This window comes from Schistocerca cancellata, chromosome 4 (genome assembly GCF_023864275.1).
Source record: "Schistocerca cancellata isolate TAMUIC-IGC-003103 chromosome 4, iqSchCanc2.1, whole genome shotgun sequence".
NCBI classification, from domain to species: Eukaryota; Metazoa; Arthropoda; class Insecta; order Orthoptera; family Acrididae; genus Schistocerca; species Schistocerca cancellata.
Genome location: NC_064629.1, coordinates 871,968,271 through 871,980,952, shown reverse-complemented (window position 1 = coordinate 871,980,952; position 12,682 = coordinate 871,968,271). Strand labels below are relative to the sequence as shown.

Below are 12,682 nucleotides of genomic sequence, written 5' to 3'. Positions count from 1 at the left end.
CTGTCCTCTGATTTTCGCTCTACATAGCCCAGTTGTCCTATGCTGTTGCAATTGATTTCAGAAACTAGCTCAGCATTACCGTATAGTTCTTCCAATGATTGACTGCTTTATATAGCAGCACTGAAATAGATGACTGCTAAGTAAACGATTCAACATTTGCACTACACTGTCGCCCCACTTTTGCTTGAGGAGAAGCAATAACTTACAATACAAGAAAGCCGAATTAACAAAACCAATACTATCAATAATATGAAGAAGAGTCGTAAAAGAGAAAAACTGTGTCTGAAACTCACAGAGATGATTCTTCAAAGTGGACGGTGTTTTGATGGTGTTTTCAGTAAGATCGTGTTATCATTAACTTGATAATTGGGGAATCGGTCGAAAAGTTTATAAATAAAATACGAAACCTTTTTGATGGAGACAGGATTACAGGAGCAGTGATCTCAACTACAGAGACAATAAACAGTAGACTAAGTATTGAGGCATGATTACAGACAAGTCACGAAGGAAGGTTGGTTAGTTGATTTGGGGGAGGGGACCAAATAGCGAGGTCATCGTTCCCACCATCGGATTAGGGAAACATGGGGAAGGAAATCGACCGTGCCCTTTCAAAGGAACCATCCCGACATTTGCCTGAAGCGATTTAGGGAGATCATGGAATACCTGAATCAGGATGGCTGGTCGTGGGTTTGAACCGTCGTCCTCCCGAATTCGAGTCCAGTGTGCTAACCACTGCGCCACTTCCATCAGTACGAAGAAAGACCTTGGTTTACAATTTTTAAACTAATGTGTATGGTATTCCAGAGCAAATCGATTCAAACGCAGCTACTGGATTATTTCGTAAGCTCTAATGAACAGTTGTTTCAGAACTATTTTAACTACTATGCCCATCCCAGCATATTGATGTGCTCGAGAAAATGGAACACAATCGACGCAACGGTACAACTTGTCGTAAGTAAAAATTTCCTTTGTGAAATTTATGCTGGCGCGCATCGAGGAAAGATAAAAAAAAATGGATTCGCACCAGATGTAAATATTTTGTTGTTGTTGTGGTCTTCAGTCCTGAGACTGGTTTGATGCAGCTCTCCATGCTACTCTATCCTGTGCAAGCTTCTTCATCTCCCAGTACCTACTGCGACCTACATCCTTCTGAATCTGCTTAGTGTATTCATCTCTTGGTCTCCCTCTACGATTTTTACCCTCCACGCTGCCCTCCAATGCTAAATTTGTGATCCCTTGATGCCTCAGAACATGTCCTACCAACCGATCCCTTCTTCTAGTCAAGTTGTGCCACAAACTTCTCTTCTCCCCAATCCTATTCAATACCTCCTCATTAGTTACGTGATCTACCCACCTTATCTTCAGCATTCTTCTGTAGCACCACATTTCGAAAGCTTCTATTCTCTTCTTGTCCAAACTAGTTATCGTCCATGTCTCACTTCCATACATGGCTACACTCCATACATATACTTTCAGAAACGACCTCCTGACACCTAAATCTATATTCGATGTTAACAAATTTCTCTTCTTGAGAAACGCTTTCCTTGCCATTGCCAGTCTACATTTTATATCCTCTCTACTTCGACCATCATCGGTTATTTTACTCCCTAAATAGCAAAACTCCTTTACTACTTTAAGTGTCTCATTTCCTAATCTAATTCCCTCAACATCACCCGACTTAATTTGACTACATTCCATTATCCTCGTTTTGCTTTTGTTGATGTTCATCTTATATCCTCCTTTCAAGACACTGTCCATTCCGTTCAACTGCTCTTCCAAGTCCTTTGCTGTCTCTGACAGAATTACAATGTCATCGGCAAACCTCAAAGTTTTTACTTCTTCTCCATGAATTTTAATACCTACTCCGAATTTTTCTTTTGTTTCCTTTACTGCTTGCTCAATATACAGATTGAATAACATCGGGGAGAGGCTACAACCCTGTCTCACTCCTTTCCCAACCACTGCTTCCCTTTCAAGCCCCTCGACTCTTATAACTGCCATCTGGTTTCTGTACAAATTGTAAATAGCCTTTCGCTCCCTGTATTTTACCCCTGCCACCTTCAGAAATTGAAAGAGAGTATTCCAGTCAACATTGTCAAAAGCTTTCTCTAAGTCTACAAATGCTAGAAACGTAGGTTTGCCTTTTCTTAATCTTTCTTCCAAGATAAGTCGTAAGGTCAGTATTGCCTCACGTGTTCCAACATTTCTACGGAATCCAAACTGATCTTCCCCGAGGTCGGCTTCTACCAGTTTTTCCATTCGTCTGTAAAGAATTCGCGTTAGTATTTTGCAGCTGTGACTTATTAAACTGATAGTTCGGTAACTTTCACATCTGTCAACACCTGCTTTCTTTGGGATTGGAATTATTATATTCTTCTTAAAGTCTGAGGGTATTTCGCCTGTCTCATACATCGTGCTCACCAGATGGTAGAGTTTTGTCATGACTGGCTCTCCCGAGGCCATCAGTAGTTCTAATGGAATGTTGTCTACTCCCGGGGCCTTGTTTTGACTTAGGTCTTTCAGTGCTCTGTCAAACTCTTCACGCAGTATCGTATCTCCCATTTCATCTTCATCTACATCCTCTTTCATTTCCATAATATTGTCCTCAAGTACATCGCCCTTGTATAGACCCTCTATATACTCCTTCCACCTTTCTGCTTTCCCTTCTTTGCTTAGAACTGGGTTTCCATCTGAGCTCTTGATATTCATACAAGTGGTTCTCTTCTCTCCAAAGGTCTCTTTAATTTTCCTGTAGGCAGTATCTATCTTACCCCTAGTGAGACAAGCCTCTACATCCTTACATTTGTCCTCTAGCCATCCCTGCTTAGCCATTTTGCACTTCCTGTCGATTTCATTTTTGAGACGTTTGTATTCCTTTTTGCCTGCTTCATTTACTGCATTTTTATATTTTCTCCTTTCATCAATTAAATTCAATATTTCTTCTGTTACCCAAGGATTTCTATTAGCCCGCGTCTTTTTACCTACTTGATCGTCTGCTGCCTTCACCACTTCATCCCTCAGAGCTACCCATTCTTCTTCTACTGTATTTCTTTCCCCCATTCCTGTCAATTGTTCCCTAATGCTCTCCCTGAAACTCTCTACAGCCTCTGGTTCTTTCAGTTTATCCAGGTCCCATCTCCTTAAATTCCCACCTTTTTGCAGTTTCTTCAGTTTCAATCTGCAGTTCATAACCAATAGATTGTGGTCAGAATCTACATCTGCCCCAGGAAATGTCTTACAATTTAAAACCTGGTTCCTAAATCTCTGTCTTACCATTATATAATCTATCTGAAACCTGTCAGTATCTCCAGGCTTCTTCCATGTATACAGCCTCCTTTCATGATTCTTGAACCAAGTGTTAGCTATGATTAAGTTATGCTCTGTGCAAAATTCTACAAGGCGGCTTCCTCTTTCATTCCTTCCCCCCAATCCATATTCACCTACTACGTTTCCTTCTCTCCCTTTTCCTACTGACGAATTCCAGTCACCCACGACTATTAAATTTTCGTCTCCCTTCATTACCTGAATAATTGCTTTTATCTCGTCATACATTTCATCTATTTCTTCATCATCTGCAGAGCTAGTTGGCATATAAACTTGTACTACTGTAGTAGGCATGGGCTTCATTTCTATCGTGGCCACAATAATGCGTTCACTATGCTGTTTGTAGTATCTAACCCGCACTCCTATTTTTTTATTCATTATTAAACCTACTCCTGCATTACCCCTATTTGATTTTGTATTTATAACCCTGTAATCACCTGACCAAAAGTCTTGTTCCTCCTTCCACCGAACTTCACTAATTCCCACTATATCTAACTTTAATCTATCCATCTCCCTTTTTAAATTTTCTAACCTACCTGCCCGATTAAGTGATCTGACAATCCACGCTCCGATCCGTAGAACGCCAGTTTTCTTTCTCCTGATAACGACGTCCTCTTGAGTAGTCCCCGCCCGGAGATCCGAATGGGGGACTATTTTACCTCCGGAATATTTTACCCAAGAGGACGCCATCATCATTTAATCATACAGTAGAGCTGCATGTCCTCGGGAAAAATTACGGCTGTAGTTTCGCCTTGCTTTCAGCCGTTCGCAGTACCAGCACAGCAAGGCCGTTTTGGTTAATGTTACAAGGCCAGATCAGTCAATCATCCAGACTGTTGCCCCTGCAACTACTGAAAAGGCTGCTGCCCCTCTTCAGGAACCACATGTTTGTCTGGCCTCTCAACAGATACCCCTCCGTTGTGGTTGCACCTACGGTACGGCCATCTGTATCGCTGAGGCACGCAAGCCTCCCCACCAACGGCAAGGTCCATGGTTCATGTAAATATATACTTGTGAATTAGTTAAAACTCTCAACACAATCCAATTGCTAGGGCTTTTTACAAAGAAGTTATGGATGTTTCAAGACAGTACATACTTCCATGGAAATACACCTCTTTTCTGATACTTTTGGTGCTAAGGCCTCCGCGATACTGTCCCAAGAAACTTTTACAGCTTTGAAATTTCCATATGAAAAGGAAATAAATGAGGTCGTAAAATACTGATTTATGGTGGCTCCAGACATTTGTTTCCCATTTTAACCATGTAATGTCGTAGTGAGAAACACTCGAAAGCTGCTCCGAGAAAAGATAACTTTTCACTTTGGATACAAGTGGAGACGTAGAGTCATAAGCAGATTTACCAAAGTCTTTATTAGCAATTTCAAACATATGGTAGGTACGATAGGCAATTACATCTCTATCATTAAAACTTTCAAGTCCAGTTACACTAGACACTCCACCACCACCTCTCACTATGGCAACACTGAACCATCCATTTCCATGTGAGAATGTGTCGTTTATATCCAAGCTAAAATTAAGTGAACATCCAAGAAATACACAAGGTCCATCGATGAGGGCGTGGGCTGCAACACTCTTCACTGGAATACGATTTTTCTTGTCACCTGATGTTGTAGTAAGTTCAATGTTTTCTATATTTTTGTAAACTGTTGTGCGACGACCATGACAGTACAGGTAAATTTTCTACTTTTCGAAACAGGAGTTTCTTTCTAGAAAAGTAAAAATATTTAAGTGAAATGTCTCCTCTAAAACAACCAATGGAGAAAAAGAGTTAGTCATTGTATCCTTTCTCAATTAGCCTGAACTCTGAGCAAATTCATGGACTTGTGTAAGCCAAGAATCAACGGGACAGAGGCCACCACAATGCAGGTCACTCGTTGAGGCGAAGCAGAATTAAATGCTACAAGTAGTCACTGAGTTCACTGACGTTTCTGTGCGTATTATAGAGCATCCGTTACCTTCTAAAGTAGCCAGTACTGAAACTACTTGTGTCTGAGATATAATTTCATGAATTTTCAGTTTAAGCATTCAAGAATTATTTCTAGAGAAACTGTGTACTTGCCTTTTCAAAACGAATAAGGAAACGAATTCCTTGAGGACTCTCCCAAACGCTGTCAAAATTTTCCTCTATCATGGATCCAACATGTTCTTTGAGCTCATTAGTTTTTGCAAGAAAAATCTCAAAATCGGCGTCAAATTCAATATTTCGCTGGTCGAGGTAATCGTACACTTTAGATGTTACTCCACTTTTAGCTTCTTCGAACGTCTTCATGGCGTCTTCCAGAGCTGAAAAAAAGTATGATAAAATTCAGAGAAGAGCAGTATTTTTAACTTACGTGCAGCACTGAGACTGATGTACATGACTACTGTCAGTTGTCATAAATAATATAGACAACTCGTCTTGGGTACCACATGTCGTACAGAAATGATCTTACAGTAGGAATAGCCGTACTGCAACAAACAACTTCCCAGTGTGCAGTGATTACATCGAATGACGTAAGAAGTAGTAACCGGACAGTATATAAATGAAATACACAGCCTGAAAATAAAAGTGAAACACCCAAAAGGTTACGGGGGAGACCGTCATGGACTGAAGGTACGTGATGTTATTTCGGATGTTGCACAATCGATCGAATTTACGAAGATCTTGGCAGTACGTGCCCACTTATCAATATGACCCCATGTGGCCTGGATACATGAGCTAATTCGGTCTGGAAGGCTGTTATGTAGTCTTTGGATCCACTCATGAGGCAAGCTGGCCCATAACCGTCGTAAGTGGTCCTTAATATCCTGGTTAATGGCGCTGGGACAGAGTTGACGCTCGAGCTGGTGCTACACACGTGCTATCGGGGACTGATCTGCGTATCTTGATGGTTACAGGAGTACCTCAAAACCAAGCAGACTGTTCATAGAGACCTTTGTCATGTCTGGACAACCATTGCCCTGTTGAAAACTGGCACAACGATAGAGTCTCATGAGAGGTAAGACATGAGGACACATGATGTCTGTGTCGTACCATTGTGCCGTCAGAGTTCACTCAGTCACTACCAGCTATGACGTGAAGTAATTCCCGATGGCTCCCCACACCATGAATCCAGCAGTAGCACCACTGGGTGTCTCCAAAACATTGCGTTGGGTTGTTTTGGGGGGAGGAGACCAGACAGCGAGGTCATCGGTCTCATCGGATTAGGGAAGGATAGGGAAGGAAGTCGGCCGTGCCCTTTCAAAGGAACCATCCCGGCATTTGCCTGCAGCGATTTAGGGAAATCACGGAAAACCTAAATCAGGATGGCCGGACGTGGGATTGAACCGTCGTCCTACCGAACGCGAGTCCAGTGTGCTAACCACTGCGCCACCTCTCTCGGTCCCAAAACATTGGACGTATGGGACTGCTCCCCAGGTCACCAGCATACTCGCCCACGGTGGTCATCCTGGGTAGTGCAGAACTGCGATTCATCGCTGAACACCGTGCGACGCCGTTCATTAGCAATCCATGCTTCCCGTCACTACACCACTCCAAATTCAGCCATTTGTGTTCCAGTATAAATGGCAGCCTTCGCATCGGATGTTAATTCCTCAGTCTGGCTGCTGCTAACCTCCGACCAGTGGTGCGGACTTACACAGAATGATGCAGGGTGTCCATTATTTGTTCTCTGATACGACGATTCTCCACTGTCGTGATCAGACATGGTCCACCTTGACGATGAGTATGCCTGACCTAATGATCCCATTATGTCCTACATGGGGCCACTGCCTCACCCAAATGCCCCACAAATCTGGATACTGCACTATGGTTTGGTACTACAATATCCTTTGTAACATAACTTCATTACGTATCACAGTAATCTGAACAGGCACAAAGAAGCTACTAATATTAATTGCCTCAGCAATATAGAAACAGAAACCGGTCACGACCTCTATATGCCCCACCAGATCTAATAAAAATACTAAACAAGAACACCATTAATGGACTCTGGCCGTGTAACTGATACAGAGAATTGCAATTAATCATACCAGCCGATGGTGTGTACGCTTACAAAGCTACACTGACATCAAACCATGTCTTCTGTTTCACTTTTTTTGGTCAGGCAGTGTGTTTCACGAACAAATAAATCTGTATAATCCACGAAAATTTGTATATATTGCAGTTAATGGTTGAATTTAAAGTACCGGGTGATCAAAAAGTCAGTATAAATTTGAAAACTGAATAAATCACGGAATAATGTAGATAGAAATGTACAAATTGACACACATGCTTGGAATGACATGGGGTTTTATTAGAACCAAAAAAATACAAACGTTCAAAAAATGTCCGACAGATGGCGCTTCATCTGATCAGAATAGCAATAATTAGCATAACAAAGTAAGACAAAGCAAAGATGATGTTCTTTACAGGAAATGCTCAATATGTTCACCATCATTCCTCAACAATAGCTGTAGTCGAGGAATAATGTTGTGAACAGCACTGTAAAGCATGTCCAGAGTTATGGTGAGGCATTGGCTTCGCATGTTGTCTTTCAGCATCCCTAGAGATGTCGGTCGCTCACGATACACTTGTGACTTCAGGTAACCCCAAAGCCAATAATCGCACGGACTGAGGTCTGGGGACCTGGGAGGCCAAGCATGACGAAAGTGGCGGCTGAGCACACGGTCATCACCAAACGACGCACACAAGAGATCTTTCACGCGACTAGCAATACTTTGGTTTTTTTTCGGTTCTAATAAAACCCCATGTCATTCCAAGCATGTGTGTCAATTTTTACGTCTCTATCTACATTATTCCGTGGTTTATTAAGTTTTCAAATTTATACTGACTTTTTGATCACCCGGTAAATGCATGTAATAAATAGATATTGGTAGCGAATGAAATCTAAGACTAAGAGGCTAATTTTCTGGTCTAATGAAGTCCTAGAAATTCAAAGACACAGCGAGAATGTTACGTTTAAGTTATGCTGTAGAATCGATGACTTGCAACGGAAAACTAAGAACAACGCGTTCATTCAATCTACCTGCGTTCTAGAAAAATTATTAACGTATGTAATTGTAGGTTAGTGCATAATCACAATTTTTACGCTAAAATTAAGACAAGCACACGTCTTTGGCTAATTTTGTTATTTAGTTATACAGTGATGTATGTTCATGCCCATTTCGTTCAAATGGGCATGGGTTTCTTCATGTAATAGTTACCTTCCCCAAGAAGCAGACCTGCAAGAAAGGAAATAAATAATTATATTTCTAGGGTACACTCGCAAAGACGTGGATTATATTCATATATTCAGTAGTTGTTTGGAAGTGCCAGTTGACGGAAATTAGGGTACTCGCCTTCCATGCGCCTTTCAAATAAAATGTTATAATCGTCAACAAGATTGAACATGGTGATAATTTTGTTGAGACGGTCACAAAAGGCGTCGAATTTGCCGAAGACGTAGTTCTCGGAGAAGCTGAAGGAGGTCTGGCCCGGGAGAAACGGCTGGCTCTTGACGACGCTGTACGTGCTGCGGTAGGTACTGTTCAGCCGGATGCAGTGCTCCAGCTTGCGACGAACCTCCGCGCGCTCTTGCGACCAGATGGTCTCCTTGCCGCGGTTCGTGATGTACTGCTTGCACGTCTCTATCATCTGGTTCGTTATCTAAACAAAAAGCGAAACGTAATGCTTCAGTTACAGCTGCAGAAATAGGCTGGCGTCGATGTGATGTAGGTGGATAATTATTTAGGAACTTCTTCATACTAATTATAGGTCTTAGCCTAGGACTGCTACTTTATATTGTCCTACAAACCTCCCAAATTACAAATTAATTACTGATGTCTTCTGACATTTCCTTTCGATCCGTCCACATAACAGCAGGTAATAACGAAGGGACATTCAGATGGTATCTGCGATGTGGCCTTCAGTGGGAGTGACTCGTGACCACACAACTTTCCACGTAGTGCGAGAGTCTCAATAGTTGGTGGAGGGTCGAGACAAAGACAAACCCTGTGTCTTCTAGAATCCTGGAGTTCTACGGTGAATCCTTCCCTCTTTCCCTCTTCCCCTCCCCCCCCCCCCCCCGGCCGCTCCCGCCAGTGGCAACATCTCACCATATTTTATTCAATCTTAATCGTTGTCTAGCCAGTTTATGCGTCTCTTGCGATGAACAGGAGTTAACAAAGAAGTTGGTTGGTTTGGGGGGGGGGGGGGGGGGAGGGGAGGGACCAAACAGCGAGGTCATCGGTCGTAACAAAGAAGTAGGAGGTACACAATTCAGTAATTATATTGCACGATACAAATGAAAGCACGTAACAGTAAAGAGTCCAAATTCGCATTGATTGCACCAGCAGCGTGATTCAGCTTTCCCGTGAAAAGCTGAAACGAATGAAACAATAAACCCAAAATGTAGTATTTACATTTCCTTTGCGTTGGCTCAATTGGCGTAAAGTAGTAAACAACAAGGCTCAAGCGTTTCCCTACCACGAAAGGTGAAGTCTTACGGATCTACTGTTCAGCACACTCCAGTTCGAATCTCCCAGTGATTCTCTTTCGTACATCTCGCCCTCCTTTCCACTTTAGTGCATCCAACTCATTCCATACTTTTTTCGTGTTCTTCTCCCTCTTCTTCCCTTTTCCCCTATTCTTTTGCATTTCCATACTTTTTTCGTGTTCTTCTCCCTCTTCTTCCCTTTTCCCTTTTCTTTTGCATTTCCTCCTTTTTTCTGGCCCGTCACAAAAATTGACCCGCACTTACGTATAAAGCGTAGTAATAAATGATGACATTGGCAGCGCCAAAGTTTAAGTAAGTTACTTTGAAAAGCGAAACCCGTAAATGAAAAATACTAAGTGCGACTTGTAGCCGTTTTCAAAAAGTTAGTTTTAACTGTCGCTCCCCATGCAAGCAGTGCCTGCTCTTGCTAAACGCAGTTTACATTTAAAATAATAAACCATGTCTTAAGACGTTTCACACATTTAGTAGCGTCTTTCCTGCTAGTGATCTGCAGATCCCCTCCTTTTTGCTTTCAGCATAACTTTCCACGTTCCTGCCCTCGAGACTTAAACATCACCATCTATCATTTTGAATCGTCTCCATCTAGAAACGCTTTCCTAGTACCATGTAATTGCTGCTCTGAATCCAGCTCAGCGTGCTACAGCCCGTTAATAAAATTTCTGAAACTCATTTAAATGGTGTCACCGGTTCAGCAGATCTTGCCACAGTCTCTTTAAAGATACTGTTCAACATCTAGACTACTCTGATGTTCGCAGCTCCTGAGGAAATACACAAATAGCTTGGAGTGCTAAAGAGAGTCAAGTCTATGTAAAATTTGTGCCTATAATGTAGGTCAACATAATACGTAGGAAATACGAGGGTTGTCCAGAAAGTAAGTTCCGATCGATCGCGAAATGGAAACCACTGTGAAAACCAGAAACGTTTTATTTGCGACAGTTAGGTACACCTTCCTCCTACTTCTCTACATAGTCGCCGCTCCAACTTCGAGTGTTGTCTTAGTATTGTATCAACTTTCCAACATCCTCGTCATAGAAAGCAGCCACCTGTGCTTTCGGCCAGTTATCTGTACTCGTCTACAGCTCGTTGTCTGTGGAAAAATTTTGTCTTCATAGCTAGCGGTTGTTGTGAGCAGAGATGAGACACAGGGGGAGCCAATGACGGACTGTACGAGGAGCATTCAAAGTTCTAAGGCCTCCGATTTTTTTTCTCCGGACTGGAAAGAGATAGAAACATGCGCATTGTTTTAAAATGAGGCCGCGTACATTGTCAATACGTCCCAGAGATGGCAGCACCGTACGGCAGATGGAATTTTACCGCCAGCGGCGAGAATGAGAACTGTTTTAAATACTTAAAATGGCGACGTTTTCCTTACTTGAACAGCGTGCAATCATTCGTTTTCTGAATTTGCGTGGTGTGAAACGAATTAAAATTCATCGACAGTTGAAGGAGACATGTGGTGATGGAGTTATGGATGTGTCGAAAGTGCGTTCGTGGGTGCGACAGTTAAATGAAGGCAGAACATCGTGTGACAATAAACCGAAACAACCTCGGGCTCGCACAAGCTGGTCTGACGACATGATCGAGAAAGTGGAGAGAATTGTTTTGGGGGATCGCCGAATGACTGTTGAACAGATCGCCTCCAGAGTTGGCATTTCTGTGGGTTCTGTGCACACAATTCTGCATGACGACCTGAAAATGCGAAAAGTGTCATCCAGGTGGGTGCCACGAATGCTGACGGACGACCACATGGCTGCCGGTGTGGCATGTTGCCGAGCAATGTTGACGCGCAACGACAGCATGAATGGGACTTTCATTTCGTCGGTTGTGACAATGGGCCGGCCGCGGTGGTCTAGCGGTTCTGGCGCTGCAGTCCGGAACCGCGGGACTGCTACGGTCGCAGGTTCGAATCCTGCCTCGGGCATGGGTGTGTGTGATGTCCTTAGGTTAGTTAGGTTTAAGTAGTTCTAAGTTCTAGGGGACTTATGACCTAAGATGTTGAGTCCCATAGTGCTCAGAGCTATTTGAACCATTTTGTGACAATGGATGAGACGTGGATGCCATTTTTCAATCCAGAAACAAAGCGCCAGTCAGCTCAATGGAACCACACAGATTCACCGCCAGTGCTGAAAAAATGATGGTGTCCATGTTCTGGGACAGCGAGGGCGTAATCCTTACCCACTGCGTTCCAAAGGGCACTACGGTAACAGGTGCATCCTACGAAAATGTTTTGAAGAACAAATTCCTTCCTGCACTGCAACAAAAACGTCCGGGAAGGGCTGCGCGTGTGCTGTTTCACCAAGACAACGCACCCGCACATCGAGCTAACGTTACGCAACAGTTTCTTCGTGATAACAACTTTGAAGTGACTCCTCATGCTCGCTACTCACCTGACCTGGCTCCTAGTGGCTTTTGGCTTTTTCCAACAATGAAAGACACTCTCCGTGGCCGCACATTCACCAGCCGTGCTGCTATTGCCTCAGCGATTTTGCTGTGGTCAAAACAGGCCCCTAAAGGAGCCTTCGCCGCTGCCATGGAATCATGGCGTCAGCGTTGTGAAAAACGTGTACGTCTGCAGGGCGATTACGTCGAGAAGTAACGCCAGTTTCATCGATTTCGGGTGAGTAATTAATTAGAAAAAAAATCGGAGGCCTTAGAACTTGAATGCACCTCGTATTGTGGGTGATCAAACACTTCTCATCGGAAACGCTGCAGGAGCGTCTTCATTGCCCCTGCAGTGTGCGGCAGAGAATTGGCATGAAGAAGGAACTGCTCGACAGTTGTGTTATGTGGGCTGCATGACACAGGCGAAATCTCTTACCAGGCCCTCATACTTGGCGGGAGATGCTATTATCTACCCATCTT

At 43.1% G+C, this 12,682-nt stretch overlaps 1 protein-coding gene across 1 annotated transcript in view; it reads right to left on the bottom strand.

The window, feature by feature from the left end:
* The window catches only part of LOC126184483 (dynein axonemal heavy chain 5), a 976,026-nt gene that overhangs the window by 822,060 nt on the left and 141,284 nt on the right, over window positions 1-12,682 (bottom strand). Inside the window, exons 12-14 of the mRNA XM_049926874.1 lie at window positions 8,664-8,970; window positions 8,529-8,546; window positions 5,404-5,627 (exon numbers count right to left, since the gene is read on the bottom strand). Of these exons, the coding sequence (XP_049782831.1) occupies window positions 5,404-5,627; window positions 8,529-8,546; window positions 8,664-8,970 (549 nt within the window). The remainder of the gene's footprint in view (window positions 1-5,403; window positions 5,628-8,528; window positions 8,547-8,663; window positions 8,971-12,682) is intronic.